The following is a 24,462-nucleotide window of genomic DNA, read 5'->3' on the forward strand; positions in this document are numbered from 1 at the left end:
CCTGTGAGGCATTGGCTGAATGCTGAATGCATTGCAACTACTGCTGTGCTGAACTTATTTGAACACTAGAACTTTTAGTTTCGTCTCATCTATGCTATTGCACTACTGAACATTGTGTTTGCTTGGAAACTCTGTATGAAGGTATGCCATATTCATGATCCTAATCCCTTGTTTATTAGCATATGTAATTATGTATACATCACTGATTCATGGCGTGAGTTTAGTGTTTACTGAAAACCGCTAAATCATTTAGCTGGCCGATATATCCAGCTATATCCTTTATAGCTGCTGGAAAACCTTGCCGATAAACACAATATCCGGTTATTTTAAACATTGCCTCTGAGAGACTGAGCCGGCAACCAATAGATCCTTAGTATGTTATGTTATAAATTAGTGGTGCCTTTTATATTTGACTATAAAATATAAATATATATTAATTGCTCCATGCACCTGATCAACCCCGTCACCGCGAGATCGAGGTCTTCTGCGTACAACCCTCCCTCCCTGCTTGGAATGGAAGATCAGGGGAAATTAATGAGAAGGCAAGGGGATCAAAGACACGATTATTATTAGAAGCTTCCCTTGCTTCATCTTGCAAGCAAGCCGAGTTTGAAAATGGTTCGAAGCACACCTAGCTAGAAAGTAGAAACACGTACAGGTTTTATTTATATCGTACGCAATGTATCTGATGTAATTGCACAAAATTCAGTTGTCAACCTTCAATACAAGAACAATGGAAAGGATACATATAGAAATGCCCCACACATACTTATATTTATCCATCTTCTTTTCTCCATTGTCCTCTCCATCCCCCGTTTCCTCTCTTTTCACTCTCACTCACCCTTTCACCCCTCTCTCAGTTGCTAGCATAGAGGCACGCGCGACATGTAACTGTTTTTTATTAGAAAAAATCCATAAAATAGACATCCTTATTAGCCTCTTCTTTTGTCCTAGTAAAAATTAATTAGTTGTTAGCTACTTTCTCCTACCTAATATAAATTGAAATTATCAGCTGGTTTTCTCCTTTTTTTGGTTCCAAAAAAGCTAGTTTCTCCTAGCCTGTTTCAAGTATTGTTTAACACGAATCCAGACATATAAACTACATGTTGACATTTTGAAGGTCTAACCGACAAGTTTTGCGATTGAGGTAGTACCAAAATTTAGGGCCAGTTTTGTAGGGCTCCAGCTCTGGCAACTTTTGTGGAGCTAAAGATATTTTGAAAAGCATTTATAAAAAACAGCTCCACTAGTAGTTTCGTTATATAAGTTTGCGAGAAAAGAGTCTTGAGAAGCCATGTTTTCGCAGCTCTGACTCTTCAGTAGAAAATGGCTCTGATTCCTCTGTGCTTCTTTTTTATTTATATCATACGCAATATATCTGATATAATATATTATCTTATTATTTGGCTAACAAACGGAGCCTTCACATTCGCTCTCAAGTCCTAGAAATTCTCACGTTAATAAAAAAATAGAAAAATAAAAATTACCCACCACTGCTATTACGATAAAAATTAGCCTAAAATACCCGTGTGCCTAATTAAAATTACCCACCACTGCCATTATGATAAAAATTAGCCTAAAATACCCATGTAACTAATTAAAAATCACCCATCAATACTATTATAAAAATTAAATATAAAATACCATTTAGCTTTGTATCAGTTATAAACCTATACTATTAATAAAAACTAAAGCTAACAATAATCAATCAAAATAAAAAGAAAATAAGAATAATTATATGCATAATATTATTAAAACTCAACAAATCAAATTGTTATTATAGGTCGATCATATTTGAATTGTTTTAACCAACAATAAGACATAATTTACAAAAATGAACAAGGTGATGTATGGTAACAAATAGTATAATCTTTAAAAAATAGTAAGGATATAACGATATGCAAATTTTTGAATTTTTAATACTAGCCGCACAAATGCGCGGGCCATACGCCTAGTTGCACAAAATTCAGTTGTCAACCTTCAATCCAAGAACAATGGAAAGGATACATATAGAAATGCCCGACGTACTCGCGTGTACATCCCATATGTCATGCTACGTGGAGCATGCATGGTGTATCAATTGTTCTTGCAACTCCAAGTTATTCATATATAAACTTATTCATTTGTGCTAGTTTATATTTTTTTCACGTCTCGTGGGTCAACTACGTACGTTCAGCTGGACCGAGCTCATGCATGGAATCATGGGCAGAAGACGACGTTGTAATTGGTGCCGCCGGGGCAAGTGTAGGTGCTGGTGTCGTCGTCCTTGGGGTAGCTGTAGGCGTCCGGGCACAGCCCCTTGAAGAACCTGGAGTAGTCCGTCGGCCCGCAGCTGTTGGCCGCCGAGCCGGTGCAGCAGTACTCGTCGGTCTTGAACACGGTGCACGGGTTGTCGCAGCCGCCGGGGGCCTGCAGTGCGGCGGGGCACCGCGGCCTGCCCTTGGGGCACCCGGAGCCGCCGCCGGCGGGCAGGAAGTCCATGGGCACGTTGAAGCCGTCCACCAGGGAGATGTCGATGAAGTCCAGCCCTTGGAACTGGTTCAGCCCGAACTCGGCCAGCGTGTTCATACCAGGGAGAAGTTTTTCTAGTCACCGTTCAACATTTAGAATTTAACATTTCAACATTTCATACTTCCCATTCCAACATTTCATTTGTACAGCTTCAATATTTTTATTGTGAAATGTTGAACTGATTCAATAAAATATTGAATTAATCATATCAAAATGTTGAACATGCTTGCAGAATTTTATATAAGATAATTAGGCTAAATGAGCTTTAAAGATAGATGGCTTATCTATCTTCCACAAGATAGATAAGAGACCCCCCGCGCGAACCTGCGCTGCAAGATGAGGATGAAGAATTCTCAGCTGCTACTTCGTCTCTTTTGTGCTTTTATGTCGCTGTTGGACTTCTAGCTCTCTTTTTTTAGATAATGGGAAAAGTACCCAGCTTTGACCTCAGAAGAGGCTACAGCCGGAAAAAAATAGAGTTTGCAAGTAGTCTCATTCAAACACGCACACATGACTAAACAGAAAAGACAACACCAACAAAAGTTCGATGAAGACAATTATTGAGGGGTAATCCTATAGCTAGACCCCACCATCCATGACTAGCAAAGAAATGCAAGACCAGAACCTTCAAGTGTTGACATGCGTTCTGTATTGCCTCCTTGTCCGCTTCATCCCGCTGTAGTTGTGCCTAGAATCTGAGTCAGTGGGTGCCCCGATAAAGTACCTGCATATAAGACTTTTTTGGAGACTTTTTTGGAGCTTCGACAAACACCACATCATTCCTACTGAGCCATATAGCCCAACATAAAACAGATGCTTCTATTAACAGTTTTCTTTTTAACTTAATGCCGACCCACTAAGCCAATTACCACACATATATGAGTAATGTTGTGGGGCGGAGATAAATCAAAGACATTGTACGGCTCTCCAAAGAAATTTAGCTATATGATAGTCAAAAAAGATATGTTGAATAGTTTCGTCACTAGAACAGAAGCAACACTGTTTATTACCCTTCCAATTATATCTTGCTAGATTGACTTTAGTAAGAACAACACCTCGTTTTAAGTACCACAGAAATATTTTTAGTTTTAGGGGCATTTTCAATTTCCACAAATATTTGTCGAACTGTACGTTGCCATTGCTAATAAGTACCTTATACATTAAGATAAGTACCTTATACATTGAGCTAATAGTGAACATACCAGATTGGTTCAAATTCCAATGGAATACATTATTATTATTATTATTGTTATTATTATTATTATTATTATTATTATTATTATTATTATTTAAGAGCACATGTCCAATGCGAGCAACCAAATTATGCCATAAAGTAAGTGTATGTCCTGACAAGGATCTTCTAAAAGACATATTGAGAGGTATTCTATCAAAAACTGAAGCTACTCATGCTTTTGACGGTATTATACAGGGCTGGATATTGCTGGCTTAGGGTGTGATTTCCAATCCACTTGTCCTCCCAAAATTTTATTTGTTTACCATCATTTAATCGAAAGGTTCCAAAGTTTATAAAAGTATCTTTTACTTTCACGAGCCGAACCCAAAAGTGAAAGTCCCCCGCTTTCTTTTGCACCTGAACAATGGTCTGGTTCTTTAGGTACTTGTTTCTAAATAAATTTTGCCAAATGCTCTCTTGGTTGATAAGCTTATAAAGCCACTTATTTAACAGGCACCCACTTTGCAAGTCAAGGTTCTTAATGCCTAAACCACCAAGTTCTTTTGGTTGGCATAGGATACTCCATTTGACTAATCTATATTTCTTCCTATGATTGTCAGATTGCCAAAAGAACCCTGAACGATAGTAATCCAATTTTTCAAGTACCCCTTTCGGGACTTCAAAAAAGATAACATAAACATTGTTAGGCTAGTTAAGACTGAATTAATTAGAACCAGCCGTCATCCTACTGACATATGCTTCCCTTTCTAACTACTTAGTTTTTTTTCTCAAACTTCTCCTCTACAACTCGCCGGTCGGTATTACTAAGCTTCCTAAAGTGCATTGGAATGCCAAGGTATCTAAAAGGATATTTCCCAGATTGACAACCAAATAGAACCGAGTAATGTTGTTCCATCTCTTTAGCTTGACCAAAATAGAAAATATCACTTTTGTAAAAATTAATTTTTAGGCCTGACAGTTGTTCAAAAGCAAAAAGAATCATTTTCATGTTAGTTGCTTTAGCTATATCATAGTCTATGAAAAGGATGGTGTCCTCGTCATACTGCAAGATGGACAAGCTACCATCTACGAGATGGGGAACAATCCCCGTAACCTGACCCCCTCATCCTTAGTTCTGTTTATTAGAATTGCTAACATATCAACAACAATGTTGAACAAAATGGGTGACAGCGGATCGCCTTGTCTCTGTTTATTAGGTTATTAAATAAAGGCAGTTGATAAAACTAACTCCACAAACCCTGCACTAATTCGCGAGACAAATCTAATGAGGCTTCTGACAGCATGATTGGAGGATAGTTATTGTAGCATCACTATAGCCAATCATGGTGAAATTTGGATCATTAGATTCGTCTCGAAAAGTTGCAGTTATCTATAAAAAGATTTTATTTAGTACTCCATGCATGGAAGATTTTTCCGCGCTTAAGTTTAGTACTCCATATATGGGAGGCGGCATGAACAGAAGGAAAGCTCAAGAGTGCGACGTAAAATTGTGGATATGCGCGTTTTGACCCCCTATGTTTTCTATATTTGCATTAGCAGTTGATGCATTTACGCTGCTTGCCGTGCATTGTCAGAGAACAGTGATAATTGTACAAGTCGTGACAGACCCTTTTGTCCTTCAGCTGCATTGCTTGCCCTGCTTCGTCAGACAAGTGGTGGCATACTCCCTCCTTACCATAAAAAATTATTTTGAGTTTGTCTTAAATTAAATATTTTACACTTTGACTATAATTAATTTTTTAGATTGAGTTTGAAAATATAAAAGCAATATAAGTAGATTTATTTTGAAATGTAGTTTCGTAAAAATATATTAACTAATTTTATCAATTTTTATAGTAAAAAAATTGTGATCAAAGTTCTTTTTAAGATTGTCGATGTTCCAAACAATTTTCTTTACAATACAGAGGGGTACCTATTTGTCAACTTACTGTGCAAAATAAAGGCCGCTCTGTTTTCAGTTAATCTCTGCTTGGTTTGCTTTCTTTAGTTTCCTTGCCACCAAGCATCCGGCGCAGGTGCCACACGGGCCGCATGGCCGCTACGTGCCTACGTCCGCCCGCCTGGGCACGATCACCCTCCCCTAGCCGGCAGCGGACGGCCGCCCGCCCAACCCCCGCCAGCGCCGAGCGACCACCCCGAGTCCCTGCCCTCCCCTTCCTCACCTGCATTGCCCCGAAGCTCCGGTCCGCGCCTACAGCCTCGAGCCCCTGCTCCCCCAGTCCCACGGCCATGTCTGCTACCATGTTTATGAGCTGGCTCACGAGCTAACACAGGCTAGTTCGAGCTGGCAAACGAGCTGAGCCGAGTCCAATTCATAGATCGTGAAGATAATGAGCCGATTCCTAATTTAGGACTCGTGAAGATAATAAGCCGAGTGAAGCCAGTTTGTTATCTTAACGAGCCAGCTCGAGACGAGCCGAGACGAACCAAGCTGGCTCCATATCCAGCTTTACTTGGAATCGAAATGTCTTACCAGATTTTTTGCAGCATGTGACCAGGGCACTGATAAAAATAAACTCAGAAGTCGCCATCTCAGTTTGTGGATGATACCTACATACCGAAAAGAAGGCCCGGAAAACTAAGCAGAGGGTATGCATCAATCTGCCTTCCAAATGCATGCGTCAGGCCGCCAAAAGAACAGAACTAGCTAGCAACGAGAGGATACATAAAAGATAAGGTTAGTGGGTGATTGTTGAATAAATCTGTAAGAAAAGCCTTGCTCCTCCGTGCTCGAACAACGACCGGCCAACCTACCATTTGCCTTGGTCGTCGTCTTCCGTCACCAATGTTGGCGTACTACGATCTCCCATTAGCAGCCACTTGCAGATTAGGATAAGACGACGTTGCGCAGCGAAGACTTATCAGGGCAGCTCAATCATTCATCCACTGTCGGGCCACAAGGTTAGAATAATTTTTCTGTTAGAAAGAAAATAAGTAAAACCACCGCACCTATGGATGCATATGCACCTCTTCCTTTTACACATTGAAGAACACGCAATCACTGCGTTCTATACTTTTTTTTTTGCGGGTACTGCATTCTATACTGTAACACTCTGCCCAGATACTCCGGCCGTAGGCCCGGATACTCTGGACATGGAGTTCCTAGTTCATATAATTTTTGTCATCTGGGTCCCATAACCATTAAAAAACTATCTCACTCTTTCTCTCTCCCTCACAGCTCACTCTTCCTCTCCCCTCCCTTGCACTCCCTCCCTCTCACTCACTCCCACATGAGCCCTCTCTCTCTCCCTCATGAGCTCCCTCTCTCTCTAGTGCCCTAGAGTGCAAATCCTCCATCTCAACTTGATTCCAAGGCTAAGGAAGCTTCAATCGGCGTGGAGAACCCTTTTCCCCATGTGCTCCTCCTCGGGGTGGCTTTGGATTTCAAGTTCTTCATTCAAGAAAAGCTCATCCTAGGTATTCAACTTGTGCCGCCTCGATCTATGTTTCTAGGAGGTTTTGAGTGGTTTCCTCTAGTCAATCATCTCCTTATGCATCCTTGAACTAGGATTCAAGAGGGTTTCAAATTTTGTGGGTTGGTTTTGCCAAAAATCAAGATTTCAGTTTTTGGGGCGAAAATGCTATCGGGTCCGGAGACTTCGGGTATAAGCCCAGATACTCCGGGTTTTGGAACACTCCGGACGAAACTCCGGGTATAAGCCCGTATACTCTGGGTTTGGGATACTCCGGGGGAAACTCCGGGTATAGGCCCGGAAACTCCGGACTTAGGAGTCCGGATACTCCGAGTAGGTGTCCGGATACTCTGGGTTTTTGGGTATTCTTGGGTGGACAAGAGCAATTGGAGTAGATCCTTAGTAGTTGTACTCGGTCGAGGGTTAATTGTAATTATAAAATCGTATTTGCATCAACTCATATCATATGCATGTGTGTAGCTTTTTAATTGTTAAGTTCATCATGAGTAGGCTTAAATAAATATTCTTAGTAATAAGAACTAGCTTTTATATGAAAAGTTAGTACTTAATTATGAATTGTTCCTAAACTAGCATATTTCCTAATCAATTAAGGTTATCCTTTTAAATAATCTCTTAGAGTTGTCTAACTATTTTAACTTCCTATGTATTACTTCTCGGAATTCACCCCGAGGTTGATTGAGTAAAGAAAGAGTCTAGTAGCTGTAGCTTGCAATATATATACTTAGGACATTGCTCGGTTAGGACCGGTCTGACAGTTCGGAGGGACCGGTCTGACCGGTAGTGTGCTTGGGGTATTTTGGACCGGTCTGATGGACCGGTTTGACCGGTGTGGCGGCAGCTAAGCGGGTAGGGTTAGGGTAGTTTGTCCGAATCATTAGCAATTCTCTTCGGTTATGGGTTATTTTTGTAAATATGAAATTCATATATGCATTCTCTCATATCATATGCATATGCACACATGTAGATTTTGGTGCATGCGATCTCGTGACTGTGGAACAGGCATCGCCGTGAAGCCCAAGAGCTAGCGAAGCAGGAATTTAGAAGGAATTCGTAAAGACCTGGCCCAATGGTCGGAAGGGCCCAAGCCCTTACTAAAATTAACACTAACTTAGTGTTACCCTCAGGCAAGCCCCGGTGCATGTCCTATTATTTTAAATTATGATCCACTATGTATATGTTTTATCTATTACTTGTGTATTACGTATTAGGACTTGTTTGGAACCCTAGCTGCATGATCTCTAGGTTTCCTTGAGTTTTTACTAGTATGTCTAGGTCGATAGCGGTGTCAGGCTAAATAAATTCGGTAGAAGTCGGGTGACTTCGTGTCTCTCGCGAGACACAAGAAACTTTAGAAGCCGAGTAATTGATTGCCGGTTACTCGCGAGTTACATTATTATCTTTATACTTTAGTATTGAGAAATGGATTGAAATAGATATGGAGATCTGAGCCCGGGCGGGGATGATTGTATTAGGTTTGGCAGTAGGACAGGGTCATTGTGGCAGTGCTGATCGGGAATTGAATTGTACTAACCGCATGCCGGGAGTAGGAGGTAGTCGAAACCGGTAAGCCTAGTACTGTTTTGCTTCGAAAGTACAGGACTTCAACTCATCTCCTGGGGTAGTCGAGTAGTCGCGGAGAAATGGGGATGCATGTTTACTTTTGGTGGTCTCACGTTGAGCTCGGCTGACCATATGATGGTGGGGTGGTCCTGTAGTTCGAGGTGGGGAGGGGAATGGTTGGTGCGTGTGGTCCGACGGGGCCTATACATGCCGTGTTGGTTAGGTTCACCTTGCAAGGTTAAATCGGATCGATTCGCCGTGTCTCGTGGATATGAGGGCCTTGATCTCTTTGTCACCTCGTAGCAAATGAGTTAGGATATTAGAGATATAAAAGTGGATACTATTTTGAATCTTAATTGGATGCTCCAACATGCGTGTGTAGATAGGCAAACATTAGTGAGAGTCTATCTATATAAAATATGCGGCTAAAACATTGAAAGTAAGGATACACCTCTAGTTGTTGTTTCTGCAAAATAAACCACCAGCCAAATGTCGGGTAAGTCTTGCTGAGTATTAGTTGCTCAGGGTTTGTTGTTTACCCTATTTCAGATTTAGGAGCTAACTAGGTTTCACATCGGTGGGCTCGATGTGGCGCCTTGTCTTCACGTCTCGGTAGTCCTCGACATATTTCATTTATTTTATTTATTCTTTTGTAAAGATGCTCTGTAAGTAGATTCTCTTGCACTACTATCTTTTCTTTTGGTAAATTTTTATATGTAAAGCTGTTTTGTAGAGGTGATAATATTATTTACTATTTCTGTAAAATTGTATCGTGCTGGTTCCTTCTGCGCTCGCCTTCGTGCGGGACTTCTAGTGTGTTTCGATCGGCCTGTGGGTTGGAAACAGCCTGTCAAGTTACACTTAATTAAGCTAATGCGCCTGATGATGGCGGTTACGCTTAATTAAGCGTTTTAACTCGGCGGGTCTGTCACAGCTGATATCAGAGCTGAAATGCACCAGGGGTACCAGCAATATTATTTTGGTGTTTTTAAGACTAAAAATGAATTTCAGAAATCTACATTTCTTTGCGATTAAGGAATTAGGAGAGATTAGATCGTAAGCCCTATATAGAGTATGTTATATCAGGTGGTTAGATATATAATAGCAACTAACTTTTAGGCAATTAGCATTCTAGGATATAAATATATATAATGTGATTCTTCTGCAGGTACACTAACCCCGTTTACGTAGGGAAGATCAGTAGTAAACGGCTAGTATATATATGGAGAGTACGTATTGTGCCACCGAAGGTTATCCCTATATTGCCATAGTTGGATTGGCAAAAATATTTTTGCTTCATGAGGCCGTGCAGGTCATGCATTTATCATATCATACGTATTGTTTTGCTTTGTGTATCATGATCATATAAATTTCCTCACATAGTACTGCATCGCTTTTTCATCAAATTTTCAATGTTAGGAAAAATCCGGTTCATGGTTTATGCTAGCCAAGTTTAGAAATGAAATTAATTTATGGTTAATATTGTTGAACTCTATTTTCTAAAAACCCGGTTTGTACAATTGTTAAGGAAACTTAAAGTTTTTCCTATGTCAGCTTGGGATCGTAGTTCAGGAAAATTTGACTAAAATTTGGTGTTACTTACGGTGTTCTAGTTATGCGAATTTTTGCCTTGAGGGTAGTCATCTTAGGAAAAGTGGGTCTAAATCTTGCAAATATATATATGTATATGTGTATAGAACTGAGCGAAATTTTAGATTGTTAATAGTGTATGACTCGACCTATGTCTCTTATAAAACCATCGCGTAATTTGGAATTTGAACCTAGGTATCACTTAAGTAAAGCAAAGTTAAACAAAATAAACCGTTAAGTTTGACTGATCGAACTTTGAATACCAAAGTTGAGCCGTTTAGATACGCACCCTAAGTATGAAAGGTTTCATGTTCATGATTTAGGATGTACGAGTTATTAAATCTTGTTGTCTTGAGAATCAAAATAAGGATGTTAGTCTTAAATAAAACTATTGGTCATTTTTCTTGATATACCTTTCTCCACCATAATCAGCTAATCTTGTCCTATCTATAGTTCCATGACCATTCTATTTTATCCAAACATTGATGTTTTTCACTATTGGTCAATGTTAAACTGAGATCGTACATCCTTGTCCCTAGGTCATTCGTTCAAATGCTCGAAGATAATTCATTTAAGCCATCCTTAACGGCTAAAAGCCTGCTATTGTTCTTCGTTGATATTCGTTAAATTTCTAATCGCCTTGGTTCCTATACCTAAAATGGCTATGCGTGCATGCTTGTTCAAATAATTATATAAAAAAAACTTAATCACAGACAATATAATCATCCTGCATGGGTAGGGTCGTGCATTGTTGTATGATAACCACACTGTTGCATCACATCATATTGCATTGTTGGGCCATGCAAGGTTAGGGAAACCTTGGTAGTAGTTTGACTGACCATATGGATTTATACTTTTGAATATGTTTTCTGATTGCTTTCTGCTTATTTAATCTCCCCTGATTCATTTGTGTTAATCGGAGTACTGTTATTGATTCTTGGATGGTGGAGATTTGTCCAACAATCTATAGTGCCGCGACGGAACCTAGGGCCTCGTGTGTGTGCGGCCGCCACACGATTGTGCTGCTGGGAGCGCGCTGGTGCTTAAGTGCGTGTGGATGAAACTACATCATCATTCCTTTTTAGATGCAAACGTTAGAAACATTTTCCTCTGCTTGGATTCTTTAAGGGGGTAGGCTTTTGGGGGAGTGGGTTGTTTAGATTGAAGTTTGTAGGGGTTTACTAACCTGCATAGCAACACATGCATCTTGCATTATGCAATTTAAATAATAAGTAATATTGAGCAAGAATGTCCTTGAGCAAACACTCACCTTGATGTCTTTTCTATCTAGATTGTCCACCAAATTCAAAATTTGATCCTTCCCAGAACCCTACTTGATTTGTACTTATTTTTGTTGAGAAGTTTGGAACCTCTCTGCTATGCAAAATCCTACTATGTACTTGTACTAGAGCCCTTTTCAGCAGACTTTGATGGTGATTATGTCCACATATATTATCCACAGTCACTCGTTGCAAAAGCTGAAGCCTAGAGCTTTTAGTGTGGATAAAATAATCAAATTGGTTCACACAGTGGCACGGCTAATCTCCAGTTATGTAATAACACTAGGGATACTATGAAACTTAAGGAATTAGCAGCTCCACGAAAACATAGAAGTTCCTTTCTGATCTTTTTCTTTTCTCTTTAAATTTCGGGATGAGATTTCTTTAAGGGGGTAGGATTGTAACACCTTGCCTGGATACTCCGACCGTAGACCTGGATACTCCGGACATGGAGTTCCTAGTTCATGTAATTTTTGTCCTCTGGGTCCCATAACCATTAAAAAAACTATCTCACACTTTCTCTCTCCCTCATAGCTCACTCTTCCTCTCCCCTCCCGTGCACTCCCTCCCTCTCACTCACTCCCTCATGAGCCCCCTCTCTCCCTCATGAGCTCCCTCTCTCTCTAGTGCCCTAGAGTGCAAATCCTCCATCTCAACTTGATTCCAAGGCTAAGGAAGCTTCAATCGGCGTGGAGAACCCTTTTCCCTATGTGCTCCTCCTCGGGGTGGCTTTGGATTTCAAGTTCTTCATTCAAGAAAAGCTCATCCTAGGTATTCAACTTGTGCCACCCTGATCTATGTTTCTAGGAGGTTTTGAGTGGTTTCCTCTAGTCAATCATTTCCTTATGCATCCTTGAACTAGGATTCAAGAGGGTTTCAAATTTTGTGGGTTGGTTTTGCCAAAAATCAAGATTTCAGTTTTTGGGGCGAAAATGCTGTCGGGTCCGGAGACTCCGAGTATAAGCCCGGATACTCCGGGTTTTGGAACACTCCGGACGAAACTCCGGGTATAAGCCCGGATACTCCGGGTTTGGGATACTCTGGGGGAAACTCCGGGTATAGGCCCAGAAACTCCGGACTTGGGAGTCCGGATACTCCGAGTAGGTATTCGGTACTCCGGGTTTTTGGGTATTCTTGGGTGGACAAGAGCAATTGGGGTAGATCCTTAGTAGTTGTACTCGGTCGAGGGTTAATTGTAATTATAAAATCGTATTTGCATCAACTCATATCATATGCATGCGTGTAGCTTTTTAATTGTTAAGTTCATCATGAGTAGGCTTAAATAAATATTCTTAGTAATAAGAACTAGCTTTTTATATGAAAAGTTAGTACTTAATTATGAATTGTTCCTAAACTAGCATATTTCCTAATCAATTAAGGTTATCCTTTTAAATAATCTCTTAGAGTTGTCTAACTATTTTAACTTCCTATGTATTACTTCTCGGAATTCACCCCGAGGTTGATTGAGTAAAGAAAGAGTCTAGTAGCTGTAGCTTGCAATATATATACTTAGGACATTGCTCGGTTAGGACCGGTCTGACTGGTAGTGTGCTTGGGGTATTTTGGAATGGTCTGATGGACCAGTTTGACCGGTGTGGCGGCAACTGAGCGGGTAGGGTTAGGGTAGTTTGTCCGAATCATTAGCAATTCTCTTCCGTTATGGGTTATTTTTGTAAATATGAAATTCATATATGCAATCTCTCATATCATATGCATATGCACACATGTAGATTCTGGTGCATGCGATCTCGTGACTGTGGAACAGGCATCGCCGTGAAGCCCAAGAGCTAGCGAAGCAGGAATTGAGAAGGAATTCGTGAAGACCCAGCCCAATGGTCGGAAGGGCCCAAGCTCTTACTAAAATTAACACTAACTTAGTGTTACCCTCAGGCAAGCCCCGGTGGATGTCCTATTATTTTAAATTATGATTCACTATGTATATATTTTATCTATTACTTGTACATTACGTATTAGGACTTGATTGGAACCCTAGCTGCATGATCTCTAGGTTTCCTTGAGTTTTTACTAGTATGTCTAGGTCGATAGCGGTGCCAGGCTAAATAAATTCGGTAGAAGTCGGGTGACTTCGTGTCACTCGCGAGACATAGGAAACTTTAGAAGCCGAGTAATTGCCGGTTACTCGCGAGTTACATTATTATCTTTATACTTCAGTATTGAGAAATGGATTGAAATGGATATGGAGATGTGAGACCGGGCGGGATGATTGTATTAGGTTTGGCAGCAGGACAGGGTTTCTGGGTGTCTTAGCCCCGTCCATGTCGATTAAGGACCGGTCGTTGTGGCAGTGCTGATCGGGGATTGAATTGTACTAACCGCATGCCGGGAGTAGGAGGTAGTCAAAATCGTTAAGCCTAGTACTGCTTTGCTTCGAAAGTATTGGACTTCAACTCACCTCCTGGGGTAGTCGAGTAGTCGCGGAGAAATGGGGATGCATGTTTACTTTTGGTGGTCTCACGTTGAGCTCGGCTGACCATATTATGGTGGGGCGGTCCTGTAGTTCGAGGTGGGGAGGGGAATGGTTGGTGCATGTGGTCCGACGGGGCCTATACGTGCCGTGTTGGTTAGGTCCACCTTGCAAGGTTAAATCGGATCGATTCGCCGTGTCTCGTGGATATGAGGGCCTTGATCTCTTTGTCACCTCGTACCAAATGAGTTAGGATATTAGAGACATAAAAGTGGATACTATTCTGAATCTTAATTGGATGCTCCAACATGCGTATGTAGATAGGCAAACATTAGTGAGAGTCTATCTATATAAAATATGAGGCTAAAACATTGAAAGTAATGATACACCTCTAGTTGTTGTTTCTGCAAAATAAACCACCAGCCAAATGCCGTGCATGTCTAGATATGTGGGCTAAGTTATACCCACTAGTCAGGTAAGTCTTGCTGAGTATTAGTTGCTCAGGGTTTGTTGTTTACCCTATTTCAGATTTAGGAGCTAATTAGGTTTCACATCGGTGGGCTCGATGTGGCGCCTTGTCTTCACATCTCAGTAGTTCTCGACATATTTCGTTTATTTTATTTATTCTCTAAATATGCTCTGTAAGTTGATTCTCTTCCACTGCTATCTTTTCTTTTGTTAAAATTTTATACGTAAAGCTATTTTGTAGAGGTGATAATATTATTTACTATTTCTGTAAAATTGTATCGTGCTAGTACCTTCTGCGCACGCCTTCGTGCGGGACTTCTGGTGTGTTTCGATCGGCCTGTGGGTTAAAAACAGTCTGTCAAGTTACACTTAATTAAGCTAATGCGCCTGATGATGACGGTTATACTTAATTAAGTGTTTTAACTCGGCGGGTCTGTCACATATACCATATGGTTCTTTGGAAACAAACAATACATCCACATCGCGAACAAATTTTTCTTACAGGAGCAAAAAAAATTCGCACACATGTCAATGAAGTATTCTCACTTTCGCCTGTTGCTTTTATTTTCCCTTGCCTCCTCCCACTGCCATCCCAACCACCATCTTCTTCACTGAGTCATCCTTCGTTCATCAACTCCAGCAGCAAAAGGAAGCCCACCGTAGCGACCAGACTCATGGCCAGCATCGGTAGGTCTTGGCCATGACGACCTAACGTTGGAGCAAAAATCCCTCCCGGTGATCTTCTTTTCTCCACCTTATTTGCAGATTTCATCTGGTCCCCTAACACCCGGTAGGCATACCTGCTTTCTTCTTAATGAAAAATGTGCTCAGGCACGGTCGCAAAAAAAAAAAGTCCTCGCCGTCGGCCATCGCCACCATCACCTCCGTCGAGCAGATGCTGTGACTGCAGACGACGACCGTGTTGAGGCCAACGAACTCAGATCCACAAACAACACCGGCCCGCATCTGTTCGGGTCGTCTCTCCACTCGCGGGCCTCAGGTCAGTTTGTGCAATTTGTCACGCTAATTTCTATCTCTTGGTTCGTGTCGTTTGAATCGGGCCAGGATGAATCAGAGACCTCCGATTTTGATCCAATTTATCAGTTGCATCATGCAGTATCGTCAGTACCATCGGTATAAACAAACAAAGAAAAACCAAAACTTCAGCGTTGGACTTTAGCACCATCTGCCTTTTTCCCCTGACGGGAGATAACTTTGTAACTGCAAAAAAGGATTCAAATTCTGCTGACAGGAGATCACTACCAAAGAGCTCAAGATCCTGGACGACTGCGCCCCTCCTCCCCTGCTAATCGAGGTACGGTACAGCTCTCGGGCATTCCATGCAGCTTTACCGATATTTAAAAACAACCATACAAATTCTTTCTAGGTTCAAATTCAGCTGTAAGGTTAATTTTAGGAAATGGTGAAGCTCGAGAAATGGTGAAGCTCGGTAGTGACTAGATTAATTAGACATATTTTAATTTCTTGCATCAAACAAGTATACGATGATTTGACTTGTGTTACCACAAAGCAGCGCTGAGTGTGCAAAGCCTAGGTTCTTCATGTTCGACCATCCATCTTCACATCTGGTCAATTTTGGCTCTGTTTCGAGTTAGCTACTTAGCTCTGCCGTCCTGTGTGAGTACATTAAAGTTCCTTATTGGCATGTTCCAATGCAGCTAACTAGGAATCGTTGATATCTAGCATTTTCTCTTCAAAAAAGTCTAAACTGCTCCCCTCAACAAGAGTCGAAGTCCGAATAACCTCCTAAACTACTGTTTAGTTCATTTTACCCCCTAAATTATGCTTTGGTTTAAATTTGCTCCCTAATACAATTTGTCTTTTTTATTTCTCCATGCATAGATGGAGTTTTAAGAAATTTTACAAGATGATAGTAGACATCATAACACATGTTTAAAAAATACAACATATTTTTTTATCATTATTCTGATAGGTTAGAATGTTTAATAATAATGAATCAATAAAATTTAAAATTATATGAAAAATAATGATGAAAAAATTTAATATGAGTTGTGATGCCCACTACCACGCTGAAAAATTTGAAATTAAAATTCAACTTGTCTATGGAGAAACAAATAAGATAAATTGTATTATGGGGTGAAATGAACTAAATAATATAGTTTAGGGGGTAAATTGAACCAAATTATAGTTTAGAGGGTTATTCAAACTTTGGTTATACTCGAAGGGAGTAAATTGGACTTTTTCCTTTTCTCTATGTCCAACTGCTATCTTGTTGTAGGTGATCAATTATACTCCTTCCTTTAATATTCCATTTTTAGTACGTAAAGGATAAGAATTAAACCATTAAGTAGTTCCGACCATGTTTTTGAAATCAATGGCAAATCAGATATCATATTTGTTCTAATTTTTGTACTACAGACAGAAACCAAACCTTGCTATTCATGGCGGGGGTCTTGGATGCTTTGGCATCCTACGTCCAAAACATGCTTACGGAGATGGCCAGGGATGAGGTGCATATGCTTCTCGGGGTCACTGGAAGAGATCGAAAAAATGGATATCAAGCTCAAGGACCTCAAGAACTTTCTCGTGGATGCTGACAAGAGGAGCATCACCGACCAGAGTGTGCAGGCATGGGTACTAGAGCTTAGAGAGGCCATGTATGATGCCACCAACATCCTCCACATATGTCAGCTAAAGGCCATGGAGTGGGGTACAAGCCATGATGCAGGGTGCTTCAACCCCTTGCTGTTCTGCATGCGGAATCCTCTTCATGCCCACAAGATTGGCAGCTGCATCAAGAAGCTTAATCAGAGGTTAGAAGATATCAAGAAACGTAGCTTGGACTTCAACTTCATCAACCTCAATTCATATGAGGACCCTAGCAGGAAGGTGGCATCCTCTTGTCCCGGCAGCCGTGAGACATCTGATGCGCTTGATGAGTCAAGTTTGGTTGGTGAGAATATAGAGGAGGACACAAGAAATTTGGTGGAGATGCTAACAACAATGGAGCTATTAAATTGTGAGAACAACAAAATTTTGGTTTTTGCTATCGTCGGAGTTGGCGGGATTGGTAAAACAACCCTAGCCAAGAAGATCTTCAATCATGACCTCATCCAACAAGAATTTACAAAGAAAATATGGTTGAGTGTGAACAAGGACTTCAATGAGACTGAGCTATTGAGAAGAGCTGTTATTGAAGCTGGGGGTGATCACCAATCTGCTGGAAATACTAGAGGCGCGCTTGAGCGAGCCCTTAAGGAAGCCTTGAATGGGCAAAAGACCTTATTGGTGATGGATGATGTCTGGGAGCATCAAGCATGGGAGGATGTGCTCCAAACTCCCTTTGTCAGTTCTACCTTAGCTCATGGTAGCCGTGTTCTCGTCACCACAAGGCATGCCACGGTCGCAAGAGGGATGATGGCAATGAAGCCCTACCACCGTGTCAATAAACTTGATCCCGAAGATGCATGGTTGTTGCTGAAGAAGAAGGTTCGTATGAATTATCTCATACATGAGACTAATAATATAATGTTTTTTTAGCTCACTCATCATGCAACTGCATCGCACTAATGTATGTTGCTTCTTAGCTGCACTCTTACGGCCAAAAGCATTAGTTTTTTTTCTGTTGCACGTGTCCATTTCTACACCAGTAATGTCCAAACATATTGAGACAAATGTTGTGTTTTCATATGCTAGTATCTTACTATTACAAATTGAAAGGTCCTTTTCAAACACCAGGTGAAGTCACCTAGGATCCTAGGTGAACAGTTTAAAAAAAATAGAGAAATCCTATAAATTCTCACAAAAATCAGAAACATCCGGCCATTAATTCGGCAACTCTAATCATAATAGCCATTAGATCTGTTATCTTTTCCTAATAAACTACCCACCTTTGCTATTATGAAAATAGACTAAAATAACCCCCTTAAATATATATCTAAATTATCCACATCTGCCATTATAAAAAATAATCTAAAGTAACCCCTGACGGAGGTAGACCAGGGTACCTCCTAGCCGAGTAGTTATCCCCTGACTGGGTACCTACTCTGGCAAACTACTCTGCAAGACTACCCGGCGGACAGGTACTCGGCTGGATGTCGGAAGGTTCCTTCGAGGATCAGGATCAAGGCTCGAATACAATTCCCGAATATTTAGGGATCTCAACCGACCTGATTCCATGTAACAACCCGAGTAGATATCCTCCCTTATTTGTAACCCACGGCACCTGTACTATAAAGGGGCCGTGATGGGATCCATAGGAAACAACTCAGCTCTCAATTCGTCATCGTCTAGCTCATCTAACACACAGAACACAGGACGTAGGGTATTACGCTTCCGAGCGGCCCGAACATGTCTAACCCTTGCATCATCATGTAACAATCCGACTCTTGGCTCCAGAATCCCCTCTCCACCTACAAATCTACCGCCGGGCATACCCCTGGTGGACTTGCCGGATAAGCAATCCGACAATACCTAATTTTCATGTACATTGCCCACTTATGCTATTATAAAATAATATCACATAACCCCCTAAATTTTCATATATATCATCCATTGATAAAATAATAAAAATTTAAAATAAACCCCCAAATCTAAATTGAAATTATATTATTATAATAAAATCTTAAAGAGCATCAATATAAAAGTCTAAATTACTATTTCTATTATTATTAATATATTATTTATGTTATTATTTATATAAAATACTAGCCATAATGTGTGTGTCACTATATATTAATGTATAATAGAAGAGATACGAATACCAATTATCATGTTATTCACACAACTCAAACAAAATGTTCAATTAAATACATATAAAACATATATGGAGGTGTGATGCAAAGTGAGAAAACATTGTTAGGGACTAAACCTATCATATTTATTACAGTTACATAATAATAAATGTTTATCTTTACAGTACTGAATTAGAATATGTAATTTGTTAAAAAGAGCGTGAGATAGATAATTACTAGATATGTCTAACTAGCCTGTGCTAGCACAGGTTAGATAGACTAGTAATGGTATATAGCAGACACGACTCACTGTGTGGCAGTTCGTCATAATTTCCTAAAGCATATTAAAAAATTTAAGGGAAAACACAACGTAGCACCGTTAAAACAAGTCTATCCGAGGTTATTCACTGCTACAGAAATGGCCTTTGGTCCTGCACATTAGTCCCGACCACCATTGGACCTGTGACCAATGAAGGCTTTAGTCTCGGGTCCAACGACTAGGGGGCAGCGGGGAGCTTTAGTCCCAGTTGGAGCCATCAACCGGGACTAAAAGTTACCCTTTTATCCTGGTTGATGGCTCCAACCCGGACTAATGAGCCCAACCCTTTAGTCTCGGTTGGTGGCACTAACCCGAACTAAAGGGTGGCCTTTAGTCCTGGTTGGTGTTGCCGATCCGGACTAAAAGCCCCTCTGCGTTATAGTTCAAAAGGAATGCATTCATTGAGTCACACGTGCAACATAGGTGGGTTGGCAAGAAAACTGTGAGCGAGGCAAGAGGTCTTGGGATCAAATCCCGCGGGGCACAAAAAAAAATATAGTGTCAGGGACATTTGGTCCCGGTTCTACCACCCGAGACTACAGCCTCCAGGCTTTTGTCCCAGAACCCTAGTCCTAGTTTCAAAACAGGGACAAAAACCAGTTTGGAACCGGAACAAAAGGCCACATCTATAGTAGTGCTTTTTCCATTTTTACCCCCCTCCCCCCAAACCTTCTCCACAATCACCGGCCACATCTCATCTCCCTTCACTTTCCCCAAATCGCCAGCCACCACCAACGCACCCGTGCCACTCGCCCTACTCCCATGTGCTCCAGGTCAAGATCGGCCACACGCTCCCAGTCGAGCTTGGGCGCGGGCCCTCCACGCTGCGTCGGGCGAGCAGTACAAAGTCATATATGTCCGTACTCTTAGAATGAATGTCCGTACCTTTTGTTTTACCATTTAGTATATACTAGTGGAGATGTACGTGCCACATGCACATATTTAACTTTCCTTCCATCAAGCAATGATGTTATTTATTTTCTTTCCAAAAATAATACATGTCTTTCTTTTCATTTCATAAACAATGTTGTCAATTATTATCCTTCCAAAATAAATAATGTGCGAATTATGAATGAATGCATATGCAGAGGAAAGTAAAGTATGTGCCAAAGGAAAGTAATATGCGGGTACAAGAGGTGGGTATAGGAAATTGCTGGTGTAAGAAGTATGAGGATTTTGGTAGAAAATATTGACGAAACCAATCTCCCCCTCCCTTTCACCAAACCTGTTGTCCTGACAAGTGGGGCCTCCGTGAGAGGTAAAGTAGGCTTAATTTTTATTGAATATATATATATATATATAATATAGATAGATAGATAGATAGATCTGTATAAGCAGTCACGCACAAGAGTCATAGACAACAAAAACTCAGGCTCCATTTTTATTTATTTTATGATGAAGGGATATCATGACACTCTAGCATAAATGATATTTTATAAATTACTAATTGGCCAGAGCTACGTGCAGGTAGTCGGCAATGGAAATGATGAAGCCCAGATTGAACTGCTCAAGGATATTGGAATGGAAATTATAACAAAATGTGAATGTTTACCACTTGCTGTTAAAGTAATAGGGGGTCTCCTACGCCAAAAGACAGTCAAACGACGAGACTGGGAAAATGTCCGAAATGACTTTATATGGTCAGTAACCCAAATGCATGAAGAGCTAAACTACGCCATATATCTTAGCTATGAAGATTTGAGTCCCAGTTTGAAGCTCTGCTTTCTGTACTACTCCCTCCTACCCAAGAGCACAGTGTTCTTCGCCAATGAAATTGTTGGCATGTGGATTAGCGAAGGATTTGTTCATGGAACCTCACCTGATTTAGAAGAAATAGGAAAACAGTACTATGATGAGTTGATACAAAGAAACCTTATTCAGCCAAACACAAGGTATGCTGATCAGCGTGTTTGCGACATGCATGATGTTGTCCGCTCATTTGCTCAATACATGGCTAGAAATGAAGTATTAGTAGCAAAGAACAAGGAAATCAATATTGCTGATAAAATCAATTCACAAAAGTTTTTTCGATTATCTCTGGAAACAATGGGATCAGAATTAGATGAATTAGAGTGGTATTCATTACAAGCACAGACATCATTGAGAACACTATTATCAGTTGGGAATATAAAAATCAAGCCTGGTGATTCATTGCTTGCTTTTTCAAATTTACGGACACTACATGTAGAAGGTGCAAATTTTGATTCATTAGCTAAATCTTTGAATCAACTCAAACACTTGAGGTATTTATCAATAAAAGGAAGCAATACATCTAGGCTGCCAGGAAGCATTGGTAAGATGAAATTCCTACAGTATATTAGCCTTAATGGTTGTAACAGTTTGGTGAATCTTCCAAGTTCCATAGTAACACTGAAATTCTTGAGGTATCTTAACCTTTTTAAGACCGGAATAAGTAGTATATTTAAGGGTTTTCATGGTCTAAGCAATCTGAGGATTTTATATGGGTTTCCAGCACACATGGACGGTGATTGGTGTAGCCTTGAAGAACTGGGACCTCTCTCCCAGCTCACTGTGCTTCATATAAGTGGCCTGGAGAATGTGTCTTCTTCCTCGTTTGCAGCAAAGGCCAGAATTGGTGAAAAGGTGAGGCTGAGCTATCTGTTCTTAGAATGCACAAGTAGAATCCGACATGATGGCCGGTTGGTAAAAGATGAAGAAGGAAATCCTGAGCAGCAGCAGCGACAAATCGAGGAGGTATTTAATGAGCTCAGCCCTCCGTCTGGTTTAGAAAACCTCAACATCGAAGGGTACTTTGGTCGGTGGCTCCCAAGGTGGATGATGTCGACAGCAGCTGTGCCTCTTGGGAGCTTGAGGATTCTAATGCTGGATGACCTGACCTGCTGCACGGAGCTTCCAAATGGCTTGTGTCAGCTTCCCTGCTTGGAATTCCTACAGATTGTTCGTGCCCCAGCGATCAAGCGTGTTGGGCCTGAATTCGTACAACCAAACCATCACTGCCACAACCATTACCAGGTAGGGGTTTCATTTCCCAGATTGAGTAAGCTGACTTTTGATGGACTGGTCGAGTGGGAGGAATGGGAGTGGGAGCTGCAAGTGAAAGCCATGCCCATCTTGGAGAAGCTTAAACTCGAAAAGTGCAAGTTGAGGCGCGTGCCTGTTGGCCTTGCCTTCCACGCAAGGGCTTTGACGAAACTATACATATATGATGTCAAGCTCCTAAGCTCCTTGGAGAATTTTACTTCTGTTGTTTACCTCGAATTGTTTAGAAACACTGACCTGGAGAGGATCAGTAATCTACCGAAACTGCAGAAGCTCGTCATCATCATGTGCCCAAAGATGAAGGTATTGAATGGCGTGACTGCACTACAAAGACTCACTCTGGAGGACTATGATATGGAAACAGTACCCGTATACCTGCAGGACGTAAGGCCAAGGCACTTGCAATTGGACTGCAGCTTACGGTTGCTCAGTTCCATAGCAGCTGGGAAATTTGGTCCTGAGTGGGACAAGTTCAGCCATACCCAGCAAGTCAAGGCATATGCAGACGATGAAGGTGTTTCGAGGAAATGGCACGTGCTGTACACAAGGGATCCTTTCCACTTGGAGACAAATATCAGCCGCTCCGCCATTGCCCAAGGTAAATTAACAGTACTGCAGCTCCTTCATCTAATATATTTTATTAGCAGATACTCGGTTATGCTTGCTCTAATTTATTGCTAAGCTCCAGTCGATTAAATCTATCATCCACAGCCCGCAACGAGCGCAAGCGGCTTGCTTACATGACCACATGCACCATTGAAGACGAGCGGCCGGTAGGACGACGTGCGTCCACCGACAAACGTCAGCCCCTGTGCCAACGCTTCAGGTAAATTTGCCTCACGTGTTGTTTAGGCATCTGCTATTTCAACTTTCAAGTGATTCCCATGAATTAGGTGTGCCTCATCCAGTGTAACATATTTAGGCATTGTATATATGTGCAGGTGCAATGCTTATCGCCATTTAATTCTCTGGTTGCGTCGAGAGTGCCTGCACTGCAATGAGGCAAACCGCGTCGCCACCTCAACAGACCAATGGACCGAGGCAGTGGTGTATTCAGCATGCAAACGTGTTGTAGGAGGCAGATATAGTAGACAGCAGCGACAAAATGAACCATCAAGGATGTAATGGCAAAGTTCAGGGTCCTCGAGAAAAAAAAATGCCAAAGTGCCTTTGGGTGCTCTGCATTTGTGCTGGGTTAAGTTGATGCAATTTCTGTTCCTTTCACGTCAGATAATTGAGATGACCATATAAGCTGTGGCAGTTCCATTCATTAGATGCGAGGATTCCAGACTTGAACCTGGACTTGCACCTTCTGCCAGCTGCCCGTACAGAACAAGACTTGCTCTGTTTTCAGTTAATCTATGTGTTTGCTTTCCTTCCTTCTCTCGAGTTGTTACCAGCGCAGCATGTGTAGTTTGCTAACTAAATTCGGCTGCGCTGGTACTAGTGGTTAACTAGTGGGGTTTCTTACGATAACAAATTATACTTTTATGTGGATTTAGCTTGTTTTTCTTAAGATTTATTTCTTATGCTGCTTTACCTAATTTCGTAAGCTTTTATTTTTATGCTGGTTTAGCTAACTTCTTAAGCTTTTTATGGACCCAGCTGCTGCGGGCTATCTATCATGGTTCTAGATCACATATGAGACGCGATTACTTTCGATGTTCAGAGACCGGCAAATGACTTTTTCTAATGAACTCGTAGGGAGCTGTCGATTACAATAAAAAGATAAAACCCATACTAGACAATACAACACCGCAACTAGACAAGTTTGTTTTGTGGCGTGCACTTGCTGCATTTCTCTTATACGTCATGCTTGAAATCATTGGGAGATTTCAAACTGGGCGTAGCTCAGCTGGTAAAATTTCTTGTGGTGGAACTTGCCCGTCCAAATTCAAGTCCATGACTCGACGTGGGTACTTGCATTTTTATATATTTATTATT

General features: G+C 41.1%; 1 protein-coding gene and 1 pseudogene across 1 annotated transcript; one reads left to right on the top strand and one right to left on the bottom strand.

Moving 5' to 3' along the window:
* Positions 1-1,849: 1,849 nt before the first annotated feature.
* On the bottom strand, positions 1,850-5,937 carry LOC120645358 (zeamatin-like). Its single transcript, XM_039922155.1, has 2 exons — positions 5,757-5,937; positions 1,850-2,585 (listed from the first exon to the last, which is right to left on the bottom strand). The coding sequence occupies exons 1-2, from the start codon at positions 5,935-5,937 to the stop codon at positions 2,200-2,202; spliced, it is 567 nt and encodes a 188-aa protein (XP_039778089.1). The 3' UTR covers positions 1,850-2,199.
* Positions 5,938-16,866: 10,929 nt separating this feature from the next.
* LOC120643709 lies at positions 16,867-24,034 on the top strand (annotated as a pseudogene).
* Positions 24,035-24,462: the final 428 nt, after the last annotated feature.

Source organism: Panicum virgatum, chromosome 8K (genome assembly GCF_016808335.1).
Source record: "Panicum virgatum strain AP13 chromosome 8K, P.virgatum_v5, whole genome shotgun sequence".
Taxonomy (NCBI): Eukaryota; Viridiplantae; Streptophyta; class Magnoliopsida; order Poales; family Poaceae; genus Panicum; species Panicum virgatum.